General features: G+C 40.7%; 1 protein-coding gene across 3 annotated transcripts in view; it reads left to right on the plus strand.

Annotated features, from left to right (window-relative positions):
* The window catches only part of CCDC68 (coiled-coil domain containing 68), a 53,647-nt gene extending 34,004 nt beyond the window's left edge, over nt 1-19,643 (plus strand). For all 3 annotated transcript variants that reach the window (XM_008261335.4, XM_017344193.3, XM_008261334.4), the window contains 4 exons: nt 2,986-3,091; nt 4,379-4,462; nt 13,741-13,817; nt 16,632-19,643. In XM_008261335.4, coding sequence (XP_008259557.3) covers nt 2,986-3,091; nt 4,379-4,462; nt 13,741-13,817; nt 16,632-16,689 — 325 coding nt within the window. In that variant the 3' untranslated portion in view covers nt 16,690-19,643. The remainder of the gene's footprint in view (nt 1-2,985; nt 3,092-4,378; nt 4,463-13,740; nt 13,818-16,631) is intronic.
* Nucleotides 19,644-21,246: the final 1,603 nt, after the last annotated feature.

Below are 21,246 nucleotides of genomic sequence, written 5' to 3' on the forward strand. Positions count from 1 at the left end.
CCTCTGAAGGCTTATTTTCCCCTTTGGTTTCAAGGTTCTGGGTCATGGGACACAATGGAAACCATTTTGAGCACTCACCCTTAGCAGTTCACAGTATTTTTCTTTTTCTTTTTTTTTTTTTTTTATTTGACAGGTAGAGTTAGAGAGAGACAGAGAGAGAGAGAGAGACAGAGAGAAAGGTCTTCCTTCCGTTGGTTCACTCCCCAAATGGCCGCCACAGCCAGCACTGCGCCAACCCGAAGCCAGGAGCCAGGTGCCTCCTCCCGGTCTCTCATGTGAGTGCAGGGGCCCAAGCACCAGGCCATCCTCCACTGCCCTCCTGGGCCACAGCAGAGAGCTGGACTGGAAGAGGAGCAACCAGGACTAGAACCCGGCACCTGTATGGGATGCCAGCGCCACAGGCGGAGGATTAACCAAGTGAGCCAGGACACTGGCCCCCACAATGTTTTTCTATTTGGTGCTTACTCAAAGCTGCTGGCCTCTGCAAAGCACCCTGGGGCCTTGCTCATTGTTTCCTAGGAAATCTTGTGTCTGGCCATTAAGTTGTTCTTTCTTCTTTTTTCTTTTCTTCCTCTTCCTTCCTCCCTGGAACAATTTTGTCATTCAGCCCTAGCTGTGGGCCAGATTCCTATTCATCCATGCTCTTTTGATCCTCATGTCCTCAAGTCATCTTTTCTGGAGCCTCGACTTGTTTTCTCTATGAAGGCTCTTCACTTCCCCATCCTCTGAGTGGTCTCAGCAACTCCATCCCCGAAATGTTCTGAGCACCATCCCCGGTTTCTTAGCCTCCTCCCTTGCCCTTGCACAGTGCCCACCTCCTCCATCTTCTGAGGATTCCTTGTCCCTGAAGAGTGTCTGTGGGTTGTGAGCCCCTCTCACTGTTGTTGGAAGCATTTGCACACCTCCGCAGTCTGGGTTCTCTGTCTCCCGTCCTGAGTGTCCTGAGCCTCACCCATTGGGAAATCTGAGATTCCCGTGGGAGTCCTATGACCTTGGCAAAAGAAGCCTCTGAACATGGAGCCCAGAGATGACTGAAGTCTATTGTCAATGTAGGATGGTGTGGAAGCAGCCATTCCCTGAGCTTGAATTTTAGAAATGCGGGAAATATTTCAGAGGTGCTTCTATTGCCTGTTCCAACCACAAGGGCACAGCACATATTTCTCAATTCAGACTTCAGCTTTTTTTTTTCTTCAAAATTTCCTCCTATGAACCAAGGAAAGAAAAAAATATGGGATGCTCATTTACTTAGTGTGAACTATCCGTTGCCTTTCTCTGAAGAAGAGAAAGATCAGGGTAAGCTTTTTGTTAGGGCAGGCTCCCTTAAGTGAGTAGAATACACAGATGGAGGCTCAATTGAATTTAGTAGTCTTTCTTCAATCTGAGTTGACAATCTGCATTGCTTTACCTTTCTTAGTTTGATAGCCGCCTGCAGTGTTGTTTAAAATGGAGGAGGTGGCGTTTGACGTGAACTTCAGTTATATCTGACATGTTTTTAGGACACGCACACTTGATTTTTGCACATGTTCCCTCATCCTGTTGTACCTTCTCTTTTGCTTTTCATATTTTTCTCAAGCCCCCTCATTTGTCTCCATCTCTTCTCCAGGATCCAAGGTACTCTTATGCTCCAGTAGAACCCTTGCCTCTTTCTCTCCTCACTGTAACCTTCTAGGACTCCAATGAACCAATTGAAACAAGCTTCTGTTGTAATAGTAATGCTACTCCAACCTTTAATCTACTTTTTCTTGGATAATTTTCAATGTGGCTTTTTTAATCTTAATTGCACTTCTATTATGAAAGTAGTATATGCTCATTGCATAAAAAATTAAAATAACAGCAGGGTTGGGGCAGGTGTAATGGATAGAGCTGCCACCTGCGGTGCTGGCATCCCATATGGGCACCAGTTTGAGTCCTGGCTGCTCTACTTCTGATGCAGCTCTCTGCTGTGGCCTGGAAAAGCAATAGAAGATGGCCAAAGTCCTTGGGGCCCTGGCACCCATGTGGGAAACCTGAAAGAAGCTTCTGGCTCCTGGCTTTGGATCAGCACAGCTCTGGCCATTGCGGCCATCTGGGGGAGGAACTAGCAGATGGAAGACCTCTCTCTGTCTCTCTCTCTCTGCCTCTGCCTCTCTGTAACTCTGGAATTTAAGGAATCTAACTTCTTTTCATTTCTTTGCCCTTTCCTCCTTACAGATAGAATTACCAAATGTAGTAAGCAAAACAAACAAAACACACAAAGGAAAAGACAAACACAAGCAGACTCCAACAAATACCTGTACCATTGGAAACCAGCCAAAATCTCCTTTCCTGCTCACATGTTCTGATCCTACTCTCCTCATGTGTTTATCTGTGAACTATGTATTTTAGGGGAGGAGAGAGAGGTCCACCATCATCTGTTTCACTAACCCAAATGCCCACAATGCCATGGACTGCGTGCAGCTAAAACCAGGAGCTGGGAACTCAATCCAGGTCTCTGAGTTGGGTAGCAGGAATCTGGTTACTTGTATCATTCCTGCTACCTTCCAGGGTCTTTGCTAGCAGAAGGAGAGTCAGGTGCAGGATCTGGGTATTGAACCCAGGCATGGTGGCATGGGATGCAAGCATCTTAATTGCTAGGTTAAGCACTCACACCTGACCTGTAGATTTCGGTGGATTCCAGGTTCTGAGGGTGTTCATAGACAATTTTGATGCCCTAGTCAGTACAACCTGACTCAGCTGTCTGATGTAGAAAGCTGCAGATGGTCAGACGTGAGGTTTAATGTGAACTGATAATGTCATTCAGCTTCACATATTAGCAAAAGAGAGGCCACTTCATAGCTGCTTATCTTCAGTGTGTCTCATGAGGCATATGGGAGCATGGGGTATCACCAAACTGATGCCCAATAGTGGAGAATGTGAGGAGGGCCTGGCAGCACAGGCAAGTAGGAAATGGCCAGAGAAGGCAGCAGTAAATATTTTCCTCTCTCTTTTTTTCCTTTGTGTTCTCAGTTGCCAGGATCTTCAAGTGGAGATTTCCATTCTGCAGGAGCAGATCTCTCATCTACAGTTTGTGATTCATTCCCAGCATCAGAACCTGTGCAGCATCATCCAGGAGGTCAGATTAATTAAGTGCATTTCTCTGGTAGATGGTGTGTTTATACTGTGGAGGCCAAGTTCAAGTGTCTTGGCTGGTTTTTAGAAACAAGGAGACATATCTCCCACTGACATATCCTTTCTGTTTCTCTTGCAAAATGGTCCAGTTCTCAGTGCCCTCTCTTGTCTGTAATGCTAACACTTGTTCTCATTGAAGATAGTTGGGGAAACTATACTGAGCTGCTTTTTAGATGTTCCAGTGTTTCTGTAGAGTGTTCTCAGAAAATGCACTTTTCTTCAGGAGATTTTGTAGATTAGAAATTCCATCTTCTGCTTGAGTATGAAATGAACCATGTTTATAAGCTCATAAGCAGTAAATTGATATGGGAGGTGTTTTAGGGTAGAGGATAGCATAGGCGTTACTCTCTAGGAACATCCTGGCTGCCAGAGAAAGCAGTAGTAATTGTGATAGCATCCAACTAGATGGCACACTGTATGCGTATTGAAAATCTACTTCAAGATATGTATTGATCTGTTTGGGGATCTGCTTTAGATTTAAACTCAGCCTCCATTCATTTTTTTTTTTACTAATATTTATTTCCAAAAGAATACTTACATTCCAGTACTTTCCCAATATACATGCAGCATTTGTGTATGCTTAGCTGTGATTTCACCAAAGATCTAGACAATTGAGTGGTGGGATTTGAGAGGCAGCAGGGACGTTGGAGGGAGTGGGAGCTTTCTGCACTCTCATTTAGCAGCTAAGAAACTGAGGTCCAGAGGGGTTCAATGACAGGCAGAGCTGGCAGCCACAGAGTTGACTTTAGAATTCATGTCTCTTTTCTCTGCAGTGTTCTGCAAATCATCCCAGTCGTCCACATGGCCTCTTGGCAAAGCAGGCTCACCCTGTCATGTGGCTGGGTGACAAGATCTTCACCTCTGGGCACCTCTCCATGCTGCACAGTGGCCTTGCGTCCTGCACACCAGCAGCTGGGTCTGCAGCATGAGGCCATGAAGTTGCAGAGATGGCAGAGGGGGACCAATGCTACTCTCTGCCTGGGAGGCACTGCTGCTCAATTTGGCAGAAATAGTTTATCCAAATGTTTCACTGTACTGTCTGAGTGCTTCCATGCCTAGGTGCCTCGTTGGCCCATTCTCTGTAACCTGTCGAGTTTGGCTAATGCTTCAGGATTCCATGTTTTTATCTGATGAACATCACGTGAACTCAGACAGCTATATGCTTTCTGACTTCATTAACTATTTCCTGTGGCCTGACAAAAATTTTCTCAATTGTGTTTCTAATTCCTAGATGGAAGGATTAAAAAGTAATTTAAAAGAACAAGATCAAAAAATTGAACATCTGAAAGAAAAAGTTAACAAACTTGAAGCTCAGGTAAGGAGTGCATTGGTTGTACATTTGGGTGTGTGTATGTGTGTGTGTATGTGTTTGTGACAGTATGACACTATGTCTGAGGATGATTATGTGAGAATGAGGTTGTGTGATTTTGTCCAAGTGTCTATGAATTTTTTTTGCTTGTGTCCTTTTGTATAAGAGTGTTGTTTTGTGAGTGTGCATATGTACCTTTTATGCATAAGAAATAACTTTGGGGAGGTGTTTGCAATTGTTACATTATTATATTTAACATGATTTTGTTATATTATCAACTTACTGATATTATTAACGTTAAATACATGTATTGGATAAATACTATTAAAAATTGTTAAAAGGTCATCCAGGGCTTCAAGAATACTTGTTTAATGGGGGAGACAGATGTGGCTTCTCTCTATATGGAATCGGAACCTTGGTCAAGACCACTCATGTTCATTCTGTCTTATCAGATGACCAGGTTCTCCATCTTCTGCTTTTATTCCCTCGAATGTTTCTTTCCTGGCCCAAGAGGTTCTTTTTCTTCCTCCTTCTTCTACATCTATCATAGCTTGAAGCCTGCCTCAGGGCTCACCCAATTTAGAAACTTGTTGGAATCTTCTTATTTTTCACTATGTAAAACTTAGCATTCTGACTTTCTGATTCACTGTGATGTGATGAGTCCACTTTCTCCCATCCCACTCTTTTCTCTTTTTCTCAAGAGCCACTGCTGGCTGTCAGCTGCCGGTCTGGACTGGCAGTGACCATGCCTTGCAGGAAGTACGTGACATCCGGCTGGGGTTCCAGCACCTCGGAGGGCTGCCTCCTGCTCAGCTCTGCTTCTCACTCACATTACCCTTCTGTGTCTCACAGACGACTCATGACTAACTGCCCCGCTCTGGTTGCCTTTTCTTCCGTATCCCTTAGAGTTCCGATTTTCTGTAGTTGCCTACTCCAGAGATGTCCTTTCCAGTGGAATATGGAGGTACTCTGATGTCTATTGGAAACTTCCATTATCTTCTGGAACTTCTTTCTTTCCAAGAGATAGTGAGCAGGACCTTGTTCTCAGGAACCGGCACACGGCCACACCATCCCTCCCAACACCATGGTCTTTCTTCTTTTCACAAATAGAATCTACAAAGTCATGCAAGCACAAAGAGGCAGAGAATGTTTTTATAGCTTGACGTTTGTAGCTCTCTTTTCCATTTCTGCCTCCCAAGAGAACCATTCTTTAATTTTGGAGGATGGAGCTCATTGAACTCTCCTTCTGCCCTCATCCACTGCAGGCACTATGGAACCGTTGGTTTGATTGAGACTTGCTCACAGCTCTGCACAGCTGAAAATGCAGTGACTGTGGAATGATTGGCTCAAAACTGCTGTTCACTCAAGTGCCCAGTAACGGCTGGCTAATTTATATCAGGGGACCTCTAGATTATGTGATTCATGTTGAATTGGGCGTTTTCATTCTAAGAAATGCTCTGTAAAGGGAGATCTTTGCCACTTTTCTTAGTGGCCTTTGGGCAAATTTTATTTGATAAAATAATATTTTTATATTGTTGCATATATTATTATGCAGTAATATATTATGCATATTTGTTATGGTTTTACATAATTTTCATTCCATATAAATTAGGACATTTATAAGCAAATAAAATAATAAAATTACTCCTAAAGGCATCATCCATGGGTGATCACTGAGCATGGTTGTGTATCTTTATTTCTCAATACAGCTGTGCATATTTCCATGGAAATCAGCACCTATAACATATCTGTGTGTACATATTAAAGTTATAGAATATACATGGCATCATACTATACCTATTATATTGTATTTTTAAACTTTTATTCATTTCATTCATTTGTTCACATCACTAATTATGTAATTAGTTCTACAAGTGTTTGTTGAGTGGCTTCATTGATGTAGATACTAAATTCAGGAAAGCAGTGTTGAAGAAATAGATGTGAGCATAGTGCTGTAGAATTTACTGGCTAATGAATGCAATGGAAATGTCCGTTTACATTGGAAACTGTTCCAGTGAGGGACCTGCCTATTTTGGCTCCACTATCCCACTGCTTTAATTATTGTAGAGTGGAGAGTTTGTTTAGAGTTGGCATCTTTCTCTGATTTTTCACCTTCTTATGGTTCAGGGCTCTGGTCATACCTGATTAAGTGCCAATTATCATCACATGTTAAGGTATCAATAGGTTAGTGCTTATAATTCAATTTTTTGTTTTTTAATTGTGTCTGTTTATTTTTATCTTCCCCAAATTATATTTTATTGCCCTAAATAAACTGGCAACTTACACAGATAAGCCCATATTGTCTAATTGATCTGCTGGCCCAATAATCACACTAGGGAAATTTACATGGTCCATTGTATTCTTCTTCAATCTTTGAAAATCAGCAAATTGCTGACTCACACTAAGCGTAGTATGACAGAGCAAGAAATTTGTGCCACCATCATGGACATCCCTGGACAGTGGTATTTCACTAATTATCTAAATATAGGGAGTTCTGAGGCACAGTGATTCCATTTCTAGCATATCCCTAATTAGTGCTTTATTACAAAGCTCTTTAACTAGGATGACATATGCAGGGGTGAAGTGTCTTGCACTGCAACTTTAAGATGGGTATTTTGGAACTCTTTGACTAACAGGATAGACTGATTTCATTCATGAACAGTGGGCACCAGAGCTTGAAGAATCCTTTCCAACCCATTGACCTTCTAAACCCTACGGACAGTACCATTTTCTTATCCATTCATGTCTGCTTTTAGTATATTGTATATTTCATTTGGTTTCTTCCTCCAAACTACTCCAGGAGAAAGTTAGTACCTACCGTGTTTTGCAAAGCACGGAACTGTGATTCAAAAAAGTTACAAAGAAACTTGATCAAAATCACTCAGCTAGTAGGTAGCTGAACTTAAGTGCACTTGATTTTAAGCATTTGTTTCTCCTCATGCGCCACAATAGCTATTCTGGTTGATGGAATGTATGTGTGTACACACATATGGACATTTTATGTAGGTACATAATATGTCTATGTATGTGCATGTGAAATACATATGTATGTGTGTATACAGTGCCTGTTTAGAAGTGAATATTGGCCGGCGCTGTTGCTCAATAGGCTAATCCTCTGTCTGCAGTGCTGGCACACCGGGGTCTAGTCCTAGTCGGGGTGCCGGATTCTGTCCCGGTTGCCCCCCTTCCAGTCTAGTCCTCTGCTGTGGCCCGGGAATGCAGTGGAGGATGGCCCAAGTCCTTGGGCCCTGCACCCACATGGGAGACCAGGAGAAGTACCTGGCTCCTGCCATCGGATCAGCGCGGTGCGCCAGCTGCAGTGCGCCGGCCGCGGCGGCCATTGAGGGGTGAACCAATGGCAAAGGAAGACCTTTCTCTCTGTCTCTCTCTCTCTCTCACTGTCCACTCTGCCTGTCAAAAAAAAAAAAAAAAAAAAAAAAAAAGAAGTGAATGTTATGTTAAAATTGCATGATTATTTATACTTATTTAGATCTTGAACCAGCAACTATATTAAATATTTTTAAAATTTCACTTCAAGGTTTCCAGTCTTGGAAACAAATATCTGTTTCCTGTATGTTCTTTTTATGCCAGCAGTGTTTTAACCCCTCCTCTTGGAGCATACACTTCGCTTGTGCAACCATCTTTTAAAAAAAAAAAAACAAAAAAAAAAAACCATAGTCTCACAATCTTCTTTTAAATATCACCAGAAAATTTCTGCTTAACTCTACTGAAATTATTTACATTCTTTCTGCTTTTGCATATCTTTCATCATCTTAATTTACAACTCTGCCGTTCGTTTTATTTTAATGCATTTCTAGCTTCTTCACTAATGATCTCATATGGAAATGTATCATCAAAAATTACTCCATTTTCTAAACTTCGAAGATGATTCTACTTTATAGTATAATCACCATCATCCTTAAATTTAATTTGACTCTCAAAGTAAGTTAATAATAGATTAAGTAGGCAAAAATATGTTATTTTGGGAAATGATGTCAGTAAACTACCCTTGGACAGAGTCATAATAATAGTAGGAATATTCTGGCCAGGGTTTTGTAATTTTGTTAATTAGTGATGCAATAAAACTCATGCATATGTCTGTTCTAGTTAAAGAGAAAACTAGAAATGTATATGAATCAAGAATAAATACCTAAGTCTGATAGATGAAACAAGTCAGCACAGAAGTTGAAATAAAGTAAGGACAGTGTAACAGTCACTGTTATGCTTTTGTATTATTTGGGACTGAACAATGTAAGAAAGTGGAAGTGTATTTTGGAAAAAAATCAAATAGTTCCTAGATAGTATTTCATTTGTGATTGTCATCATAGAATTGTGTTCCCAATATTTTCCTAATTTGTGAAATGCTGAACAGAGAGGAGTTTTTCTCAGCCACATACTTGACCTGCACTTATTTGGAGTGTATATTAGATTTATCTCCATTAAATGAGGAACATCGTTATTACCAATTTATTAACTCTGAAATATATTTCCTGAGTAACACTTGTGTTTAATTCTTGTGATACCATGGAGAAATGATTAATTTGTCTGAGGATGTTGGCTTTATCTTTTAGTTATTACTCTACTCAGATACTGGGGTAACAAAGGGCAAAATCCCTTTCTTGAATTTGTTCTCTTTCCTTCAGTGGTTCATCATCATGACACTTTACAATCACCTGTGGAGTTTGACAACTCCTGAACCCACGTTTCCATGAAGCAAAACAGAATGTGGGGCATCAGGCATCAGTAGATTTTATTATTTTTTAACAAAAAAATTCTGTTTAAAACATTTTTATGTAGTTTCATTTTGAGATTTGGGTCTTCTACCTGCTGGTGGATGCCAGCACTCCCCAGATGCCTGCAGCACCCCAGCCTGGGCTAGAAAGAAAGCCAGGGACCTAGAACTCAATCTGGGGACCCAAGAGCTTGAGCCATCACCTGCTTCCTTCCCGAGTGTGCATTATCAGGAAGCTGGAACCTGAAGTGGAGCTGGCGTTTGAACCAGACACTTTGGTGTGGGATGTGCATGTTCCCTGATCAGTAGATTTTAACGCTCCCCAGGTAATGTTAGTATGCAATCTAGACTGGAAACCGTGTCAGTCCATTGGTCCTCAAACTTGACTAGGCGTTGGAATTATCTTAGGAGTTTCCTATTGCACATACAAGCCCACCCCGGGTTTCTGATTCTGTAGGTCTGCTGGGAGACTGAGGATCTGTAGTTCCAACAAGCCCCAGGTGATGTTGATACTGCTGATCCCAGGATCTCACTTTATTTTTATTTTTATTTTTTTGATAGGCAGAGTTAGACAGTGAGAGGGAGAGACAGAGAGAAAGGTCTTCCTTCCGTTGGTTCACCCCCCAAATGGCCACTAAGGCTGGCCCGCTGCACCAATCCGAAGCCAGGAGCCAGGTGCTTTTTCCTGGTCTCCCATGCGGGTGCTGGGCCCAAGGACTTGGGCCATCCTCCACTGCACTCCCGGGCCACAGCAGAGAGCTGGCCTGGAAGAGGGGCAACCGGGGCAGGACCGGCGCCCCAACCAGGACTAGAACCATGAGTACCGGCACCGCAGGCGGAGGATTAGCCTAGTGAAGGATCTCACTTTAATAGTGGTTGCCTTAGTCTTTTTTTTCTCCTGCTTTTCCACTCAGGACTGTTTCATTTCATCCTCAAGGTCAAGGTTAGAGCTCCAGGTGTATAAAAATCCTATTCTGGGCCAGCGCCGTGGCTCACTAGGCTAATCCTCTGCCTTGCGGCGCCAGCACACGGGGTTCTAGTCCTGGTCGGGGCGCCGGATTCTGTCCCGGTTGCCCCTCTTCCAGGCCAGCTCTCTGCTGTGGCCAGGGAGTGCAGTGGAGGATGGCCACAAGTCCTTGGTCCTGCACCCCATGGGAGACCAGGAGAAGTACCTGGCTCCTGCCATCGGATCAGTGCGGTGGGCCGGCCGCAGCGCGCTGGCCGCAGTGGCCATTGGAGTGTGAACCAACGGCAAAGGAAGACCTTTCTCTCTGTCTCTCTTCTCTCACTGTCCACTCTGCCTGTCAAAAAATAAAAATAAAAAAAAATCCTATTCTGGTCACACTGATTTCTGCTCTTACCTTTTTTCAGTAATTAATTACCTATCGTGTATGGCATGTATTGAGTTGCTCTGATTGTCTTTTATTATTTTGGTATCCACATGCTTGTGGTGTACTGAAAGAGAAGATATTATGCTTTATTGTGCCTGTTCACACTCCTTCTCCTGGGTTGGAGATGATGACATGCAGGGATTGAAGAGTTGAGTGTGTGTGTGTGTGTGTGTGTATGTGTATGGTTGAGATAGTTGATTAATTTCCTGTTGAAAGTTCTTGTTTATATTTATCATACCAGAGACTCCTCCTAAAATTACTGAATCTCTGTGTTTTCTGGACATCACCATTTTCTTATTTGTAATATTAAAGGACCAGGTTAATTCCTCTGGCTGCATAGAAAATAACATAGGCTTCAGTACCAGAGGAAAGTTTCTTAGTTATTTTGAATTTTGGTAACTTCATTTATTTAATACAAATGATGCATTGGCTAGGTACTCATACTAATTAACATCCAGTTTCCATCAAAATTCTAACGTCTATTTCTCAAAACTATGAGATGTTGGCTTGCTGCAAACCAGTAGCTTACTACAGACCACCATACTCTTAGAAGATACCTTTTAAACTTTAACTATGTGACTCTCCAAGTCCTTAGTTTTCTAACAGGCAATGGCGCTGCCATGTTCTTTTAATACCTCAGTGTGCTCTGTCATCATTCCACCCATCCATATTTCAATCCCAAACTTGTCTATCCAGACTTGTCCTTCTGGCTTGAATGCAAATAGCAACTTAACTTTTGTCACGGTCTTTCACTGTCTTAGTCTCACTTCTGAGTGTTGTGAAATGAAATTGCTTGGCAAACTAGTTCTAGAGTGAGAAGTCCCAACTTGATGCTCACCTCCGCCATGATAATGTTGGGAACATATAGTCTTTGGACTTCAACCTTCAGTGATAAAAATGAAACTTAGACTAGAAAATCTTTTTTTTTTTTTTTTTTTTTAAACTTTTATTTAATGAATATAAATTTCCAAAGTACGACTTATGGATTACAATGGCTTTCCCCCCATACCGTCCCTCCCACCCACAACCCTCCCCTTTCCCACTCCCCCTCCCCTTCCATTCACATCAAGATTCATTTTCGATTATCTTAATATACAGAAGATCAGCTTAGTATACATTAAGTATGGATTTCAACAGTTTGCTCCCACACAGAAACATAAAGTAAAAAATAATAGATGATTTTTTAAACTGATGATGAAATCAGAGCAGACCTATTGTCATGTTTAATCCCAGTGAGAGTCAAGTTGGGAATTGATAATTTCTTTTTTTTTTTTTTCTTTTTTTTTTTTTTTTTTTTTTTTACAGAGGATCAGTTTAGTATGCATTAAGTAAGGATTTCAACAGTTTGCACCCCCATAGAAACACAAAGTGAAATATATTGTTTGAGTACTCGTTATAGCATTAAATCTCAATGCACAGCACATTAAGGATAGAGATCCTACATGAGGAGTAAGTGCACAGTGACTCCTGTTGTTGACTTTACCAATTGACACTCCTGTCTATGGCATCAGTAATCTCCCTATGCTCCAGTCATGAGTTTCCAAGGCTATGGAAGCCCTCTGAGTTCTCCGATTCTTATCTTGTTTAGACAAGCTCATAGTCAAAGTGGAGGTTCTCTCCTCCCTTCAGAGAAAGGTACCTCCTTCTTTGATGGCCTGTTCTTTCCACTGGGATCTCACTCGCAGAGATCTTTTGCCAGAGTGTCTTGGCTTTCCATGCCTGAAATACTCTCATGAGCTTTTCAGCCAGCTCCGAATGCCTTTAGGGCTGATTCTGAGGCCAGAGTGCTATTTAGGACATCTGCCATTCTATGAGTCTGCTGAGATTCTCACTTCCCATGTTGGATCACTCTCCCCTTTATTTACTCCATCAGTTAGCGTTAGCAGGTACTAGACTTGTTTATGTGCTCCCTTTGACTCCCAGTCCCTTCACCATGACCAACTGTGAACTGAAACTGATCACCTGGAACAGTGAGATGGCATTGGTACATGCCACCTCGATGGGATTGAATTGGAATCCCCTGGTATGCTTCCAACTCCACCACTTGGGGCAAGTCAGCCTGAGCATGTCCCAAATTATACATCTCTTCCCTCTCCCATTCCCACCACCATGTTCAACAGGGATCACATTTCAGTTAATTTTCAACACTTAAGAATAACTGTGCATCAATTACAGATCTAAACCAGTCATATTAAGTAGAACAGACAAAAAAAACTACTAAGAGGGATAATGTATTTAGTTGTTCATTAACAGTCAGGGCTATGCTGATCAAGCCACCATTTCCCATAGTGTCCACCTCACTCCAACAGGTTTCCCTCTTGGTGTTCAGTCAGACTAGAAAATCTTAACCAACTGCCTTTAAGTCTTAGAATCTATACCAGGCACTAAGCTGAATATCTTGCAATTTCTATCTCATTTTAAACCTGAGAGAAGGGGCTACTATTCTATCTATTGGGTAGACAAGGAAATTAGACCTAAATGAGGCCACAAAGCTTATAATCAACAGTGCTTGCATTTGTTTCTAAGAATTTAAACTCTTACTGTGCCTTTTATTAGCCATTGCATTATCTCCTAGAATTAGGACAATGCTCCCAGATTTAAAATATTATAATCATATGATGTGTTTCTTCCAATAACTTATACAAGAAAGGCAGGATGTGTATCATTTGTTCCTACTACAGAAATAAAGAAATTAAAGCTTCAATGAGAAAATTGAGAATAAAGATGCCACAAATAGTATAGTAGAGAACAGATGGTGCCTATTTTCATGGGATTTGGAATCAAAAGATTGCACAAGAAAGACAAATGTGTAATTAATATTGTGGGTATCTTTACCAAGGTTCTCTACTCTAGTTCTTTTCATCTGTCTATCTAAAAGAAACTTTGTAAAATCAAACATAGGTCAGCTGTTGAATTTTAAAATTCTAAAATTTAATCCCTGGGTACTTTATGCATTTTCAGAGTGTATTTTGATCTTCAAAGATAATGTTTAGTGAATTTCAACTAACTGTATTCCATGTTCTAAAACAACAATCCCAGCAAACTTAACTGCCAAGGAACCAGACAAGTGATAGGTTGGAGGAAAGCAGTAAGACTGCAGCTAATGGATGAACTAGCTATTTGATTTCCATGTTTTTTTGTTTTTTGTTTTTTAATTTTAGAATAAAGAACTAAAAACCAAGGTGGCGCTTTGGTCTGAAACTCCTAAAACAAAAGTATCTAAGGCAGTCTCTACAAGGTAAGGTCTTTCTTACCCTCAAGCTCCATGTTTATTGAACTTGGTTGATCTCAACCCACTTGATAAACATTCCAACCTGTTACTATTCATGTAAGAATTTCTTTACTGTCCATCCCACTTCCTATTCAGAACTGTGTTAATCTGGTTTACCATTAAATCCTCAAAACATAATGTATAAATACAAATGAATAAGTTTAGATATGCTTTTTCCTCCCCTTTGCCTAAATCAAGGCCAGTCTTTAGGGAAAGGGTTTATTGGGGGAAACCTGACAGACCAGAGGGAAGGGGTGAAGAAGGAAAAGAGGGAGAAGTAGAGCATAAGAGAGAAAGCAGGAGAGAGAGAGGGAGAGGGAAAGAGAGAGACCAAGAGACGGAGAGAAAGAGAGCCATGTGTTCAGGAACAGGTTCTCTTAAAACTTTGCTGGGGGGTGAGCAAGGAAGTAGCAGCAGCAAATCCCATTAGGATAGGGGTGGAGCTGACACCAGTGGTTGGGCCATGGGTCACCTGGCTTCCAGCCGTGGTGGCAGGAAGCCTGGTCTTGACTTCAGTGCTTTTCCAAACATTACAGATGTTCTCCTCCATTGTCCTTCTTCCTCTGTGGCTCATATTTTTCATGATGGACATTTTAATCATGATTTGTTAATATTTATTGAAATTTTGGTATTTTTTGTAATCTCCGTGGTTTTCTCTCTCAAATCGAATACCACCATGGAAAGAATTGCTTGTATTTCTTTTTTATTTTCTGCAGTACTAAGGACAATGATCCAATCACAAATCATTTCAAACACTGATAATGACCCATTAAAGTAATTGAAGTGGTGGTTGCAAGCACCCATATCATGTTTTTTAATGTTTAATTTTTTTTCCTTGGCAGAATCTGAATCTGTGCTCAAATCTCCTTTCCATAAACTCTAGGAAATTATCACTTCAAAGAAAACACAGCCTATAATTACATGTATCATTTTAAAAGTGATTAAAAACTTCCTATCCTAGCAGCTTTTGAATTTCACAGTCTCGCCTCTCCAGGGCAGAATCTCATTTCCTGAAGCTCTCTTGAGCACAGCCTGAGGTGGAAAAATCAGACTCACTATGATTAGCATCAGTCGAGGAATTCAGGCAAATTCATCTCTTCAGAACTCTCTGCAACAGTGTTTCACTTTGCTAATGATGTATGTAATTAGAGACGGGAGAGGAAACCATTATGAATCAAGTCCCTAAAAATCTGCAGGCCACCACATGCTCAGTTATCAACTTTTTGGCCACCAGTCCTACAATTTCTAAAGAAACAGAAAGAAACTAAACTCCAGAGGTATCCTGAGAGAAGATGAAATGCTCACATTTCAGAAGCAAGGCAAAGACATTACTGCAGTGGGGGAAGGGCTTGGACTAGGTTTCTATGGGAAGGGCAATTGGCCCATGTTGTGCTGCCTTCCATCCAGCTAATGGTCCCTGTGGGCTGCTGAAACTTCCTGACCAGCCCAGGGCTTTGATCCTGAAGGGAATGGGCCAGAGTGCCGCAGAGCAGGGAACCACTAGGGGTCACTTCCAGCACTGGCTGCAGAGATTCTGGCTGGCTGTAGGAAGGCTGTGGTGGAGAGAATGACTTCTTTGGCCAATTCTTTAGCTGCAGTTATTAATTAGTATTTAACTAATAGTTAAGGGTCTACTGTTTTAAAGACTTTTCTTCTTAATATTAATATTCTCATTGTTTTGTAATTTTTGGAGGAAATTCTAGTATTAATGATGTGAATGTAGGCCTCTTATTTGCAAAGGGAAATATAGCCCACCGGCTGTTTTAAAAAGGTTGGTGGCAATATCATTTGTTTAGCCTGGGGTCAGCCATCCACAGAGGAATTATAACTCTAAGACGGGACTGGAGTATAAAAGAGGCTATTAATGCAAAAAAATCATATACATTTACAATTTAACTTTGGCAAATCTCCCATATGGCATAGTGCAATGCTGTCTATCAGAAAGTATAGAGAAGCCTTTATAATTTTTTTCTGGGACACTGGAACTTAGACCTGGATATTTCTTGAGTTGAATTCATATCAAAAGAAGTGTTTTGGTGACACTAGAGACCATGTAGTCAAACAATGACAACAAAATACACTTTTTTCTTTTAATTTTAATTTTAGTTAATTTTTAACAGATTCAATATAATTTGTAGATACAAGTCTAAGATCAGATATTCCCTGCCTCCCTCCCTCCCATCTTCCTTCCAACTTTCTTTTTTTTTTTAGTTTTTGAGATAACATATTTTAAATTTACATTGCAGTAAAAAGGCTTAATACTTCACCAAATAAGAAGTTTCACAAGAAGCAAAAGGGTCCTAGTTTAGTGGGATTTTAGACAATGGGTATAAATGGTAATTGAATGAAAATTTGGCCATTAGTTTTGGATACATAGAGTTTTCCACAATAAATCACACAGTGAGGGAAGAAGTTCAGACTATGAGAACCCCGTGGAATTAGAACATCCTGAGGGAACAGTGGTTGTGTCTTCTCATCCCTAACTCGATCTGGTGCTTCTCATTCCTGAGGGGAATGGCAGACACACATTCTGGACCCTGTCTGATTTCCTTTGCTCTTGTAGCAAAATTTATATAGATTGAAAGCTTTTGCCATATAAGTTTACTGTGTCGCATGGAAAAATGGCCAGAATAAATCTATTAACAGCCTTCTATTAGAGCAAAGCAAACTTGTTCTGACTAGGTAGTTTGCAGTAGCTGAGGTGTTAATTGTGGCAGTACACATATTATATCATTAGAGTTCAAATACTCCATCTTGATAACTGTGCTTTGTTGTTTACAGCGAATTGAAGACAGAAGGCACTTCCCCCTATTTGATGTTGATTAGGTTACGGAAATGAACTGGCCGGCTGAAGATCTGATCAAGAAAGATGATGTGGGTCTTATTTTTCCCGTGAAACATTTTCTAAATGTCCATGTTAATATGGCGTGATGCCAGTTTTTGAATGGAATTCATTGCACATCATGAGCTTTTCAAGAAGATAACATTCCAGAAAATCAAGCAGGTGTATATTTGAAGGGAAGATGTATTTCTTCAAAACTTACCAAATAGGTGCTTTCCCAAGATGGGAGATGGAATCTGCTTTAAGTAAAAAGAAATCTAAATCTTGTTTTCAGAGTTTTCTAAAGGAAATTGTCAAGTTCGACCTTTAGATAGTGGTTTTTAAGTATATAAGTAGAAGAAAGGGTGTAGATATGTCCAAATAAATGATTTATTTTAAAGTTGACCCTTGAATAATAAGAAAGATCTTTTCATAACAAGAAGCTCATCTCCTGGCCCATTGTTAATGGAAGACTTACTCTCCACCAAATTATGGGCTGGGAAAAAAGAAGATTCTTTTTAGCCAATTCCCTAACCCATCTGCTTTCCAATGTTGAGAATAATGGCTGCCCTTGCACAGCTAAGAAAGCCTTGCTCTTCAGTTGTTCTGGGATTAAAAATTGGTTGTTAGGGGCAACCGGTACACATAAGCACACAGGGAAGCCCATGGTTCATGTGGCCTTTGTTACTAATGTTACTGTTGATATTCATTAATGTTATCTAAATAAAAATTTCTTTGGGGGAGAGGTGGAGCACATAATGTTGGTAGCCAGTGGTTGTAGCTTACAGTCAGGAAGAATCTGAATTCACAAATCAGAGCAATATGTCTGGTGTCTTTGTGAAAGAGTGCTTACATTTTGGTAATATCTTCTGCACAGGTCCAGCTGTGGCACTGTCAGTAAAACCAAACTCTGACTTGCAGAAATGCAAACATACTGACACTCAGGAAAGTAGAACACACTTCAGTTAAATGAATAATGAGAGGCTTTAGTCTCCCTAGAGGGTGAATTCCCTCTGGGCCTTTGTTCATCCTTTCTGCTATACAGATCTAAACACTCGCTCAGGAAGGAGGCTCAAACCTTTCCATGTGGGATGGGAAATATCAGTATTATACATAAATTATTTAGATGTATGTAAATGTGATGAAGTAACATGTTTATAGATCCATCTAAGTCCTGTAATCATGATAATGTTACACAACTCAAGTGTGAGTTTTACACTTCATGGCATTCTTTGGAAACATTTTTGTTGCTTATTTATTGTTAAAATGTAGTTATCTTGTAACACACAAAGCATGGTTACTCTATGTCAGAAACAATGCTAAGTTCCTCACTTGTGCTGATTCATTTCTCCACAAACCAGCAGAAGCGAGTCATAGCATCATGCCTGCGTCACAGAGGACGATCCTGAGAATGGTAACCAATTTGCTTAGCTGGTAACTGAGAAGCAAGGATTTGAACTTGGCTATTGATATTCCTTCCACTTTGCAAACTGGTGGTCTGGAATTTTCTCAGCAATAGAAATGCCTCCTTTTTGCAACTTCATCGAGTACATAACCTCCTCGATGGCTGTCTGCATTTTCCTGTGGATGATAGTCAGGAACGTCTAATGACAAACATCGCTATTTTGTGGAAATCAGTTGGCCTTTCATCTGCACTTGAGAACGCAGTTCAGGCAAAATTCCCTGCTAAAAATCCAAATGTTTGTGTTCTTTTATTCGTAATTGTATGTGACACTGAAGAATTTCTTCCTACTACATTTTCGGCACATTTGTAGGGAAATTGGGATCATGAATTCTGCTTGAAGCATGTGCAGTGCAGGAAGAAAATCCATCACTTGTAGTTCACTTACTCCTCTCGTAGCTCAGTGAAGTCATCTTGCTGCATGACGATATACCGGCGATTTGGGGATGTACTTGTTTAACTGACCTAGAAGCCTCGATGACTGTAAGAATAATTTATTCTAAAGTAAAAAATGGAAAGCTGCTGTTGTAGTCTATTGAGGTTTCACTGCACTCATCTTTTTAACAGGGAGTACAGCTGGAGGTAGTGTAAGTGAGAACTGCTCAAGAGGTCTCCAGGTTCGTTACGGAATGAATGTCTTTGGATTTTCTAATAATAATAGTACAGTTTCAGGAGCCCAGTGTGATCTGAACTCCTCATATACAAATGTGTGTATATTTGTAGCAGAAGCCATTTCATTTATTTGTCATTTATGGATTATTTCCTCTGACCTAATTTATTTTGCACTTGAAGTTTTATCTAAATAAACATTTCAGAGTGATGAAACAAAGGACTACAACATGGAATGAAATCTGTTAATCTAAAAGTGGTACTACCAAGGACACATAGAAAAAAAAACTTACTACTTCTGTAGTAATTGTACTTTTAATTGTATTAACAAATTGTGTAAGAATGTCTGTAGCAGGCCTTCAGTTCATACATGAAGTTTAGAAATGCAAAGAAATTTAGTTCTAGGTGGGGTGTTTAACCTAGCAGTTAAGATACCCATGCAGATTAAGATGCCCGTATTTGTTATTGGAGTTACTAGGTTCAGGTCCTGGCTCTCTTTCCAATTCCAGCTTCCTGCTAATAAGCATCCTGGGAAGCAGCAGTGATGGCTCAAGTAGCTGGGTCCCTAACACTCATGTGGGAAATTTGGATTGAGTTCCTGGCTCCCTGGTGTGGCTTGCCCTAGCCCCAGCCATGTGGGCATTTGGGTGTCACCAGCAGATGAGAGCCATCTATCTGGCTGTCTACCTCTAACAAAATAAAGAAAGGAAGAAAGAAATTAACTTAGTTCTTTGATTAAATATGTTGTTATAAATGATCAAGAAATGTTTAGTCTAGAAAGTGATAAGGTATATTTTGAAAACTTGCTTATAATATGCCTCATGATAAAGAAAATTGATGTTCTATTGTATGACATTTTAGGTTTTATTTCTTTTTATATTAAAATTATTTTATATAAAAATCATTATTCATAAGGTTTTTTATTATGACCTTATAGTACACAGTAAATCGAATGTTTTGTTAGTGAACAGACACTTTAACATCTTCCTTATTTTTTCTGCTAATTTCTTCAGGATCCAAATTAACTGCAAAACAAATCAATTAAGTTTACATTCTAAATTTAAGATAATAATTATGAAATCAAAAGGAACACACATACTCCTCAAATTACTTCATATTTTTTCACTTTGAAAATCTCTCTCTCTTCTGACCTGTAAATAAATACAGAATCTTTATTAATATCCAAATAGTTACACTATCCAACTGTAACTGAGAACTCCCCAAACCAATTTCATAATCATTGTAATTTGCCCTCCTCTTCTCTCCCTCCTTCTCTTTTTGTCTCTCCTTCCCTATTTTCCTTCCTTCCTTCCCTATTTTCCTTCCTTCCTTCCCTATTTTCCTTCCTTCCTTCCTTCCTTCCTCCCTCCCTCCCTCCCTCCCTCCTCCATCCCTCCCTTTTTCCCTTCCTGCCTTCTTGCCTTCCTTCCATTTTTTGATAGAAACTTTTAAGGATGCAATAAAGATTTAAATAATTACAGTGAATTGTTTTCACTCATTTCTTCTTTCAACAAATGTGTCTTGATTTCCCCCTGGTTGCTAGGCAGGTTCTAGATGCTAGGTCTACAGTTGCAGGCAATGGGGGCGGGATGGAGGAAAAGAAAGAGAACAAAGAAGAGGAAAAACTGTACCTCCATGGAAACACATTCTTAGTGAGGAGAAATAGATAATGAAGTCAGAGGTGCCCAATGGACTGGGAAGAAAAAGAACACAGTGCTAGGTTATTGCCAGGGATGACAGGGTGTGGTTGCAATTTTATTTGGGATGATAATTTAACAAATGGTAACTACAGGCTGTTACTTTAAATAGGATAGTAATTTTAAAGATGATGCTGTCTTGGAAGACAACATTTAAGCAAAGACCAGAAGGGTGGCTTTGTGACTTGCTGGGAGAGCAGTGCATACCACGCAGGTGCACCACTTCCCTAGAGGAGTCACCAGGTGTGCCCTGGTCAGTGCAGCTGCCCTGGTGATTGGACATGAAGTCTCAATTTCGTCTAAGTCCTTTTCCATACACTATAGTATTTCATAGTTCCTTTAGGTAATGATTCCTTTGATGCAATTAGTAATCCCTCCAGCTCTTTGAATTCTGTGCAAGAAGCTAATGATTAGCCGGCGCCGTGGCTCAATAGGCTAATCCTCCACCTTGCGGCGCCGGCACACCGGGTTCTAGTCCCGGTTGGGGGCACCGGATTCTGTCCCGGTCGCCCCTCTTCCAGGCCAGCTCTCTGCTATGGCCAGGGAGTGCAGTGGAGGATGGCCCAGGTGCTTGGGCCCTGCACCCCATGGGAGACCAGGAAAAAGCACCTGGCTCCTGGCTCCTGCCAGGATCAGCGCGGTGCGCCGGCTGCAGCGGCGGCCATTGGAGGGTGAACCAACGGCAAAGGAAGACCTTTCTCTCTCTGTCTCTCTCTCACTGTCCACTCTGCCTGTCAAAAAAAAAAAAAAAAAAAAAAAAAAAAAAAAAAAAAAAGAAGCTAATGATTGCTGGGACTCTTTATTCCA

This window comes from Oryctolagus cuniculus, chromosome 10 (assembly GCF_964237555.1).
Source record: "Oryctolagus cuniculus chromosome 10, mOryCun1.1, whole genome shotgun sequence".
Classification (NCBI taxonomy): domain Eukaryota; kingdom Metazoa; phylum Chordata; class Mammalia; order Lagomorpha; family Leporidae; genus Oryctolagus; species Oryctolagus cuniculus.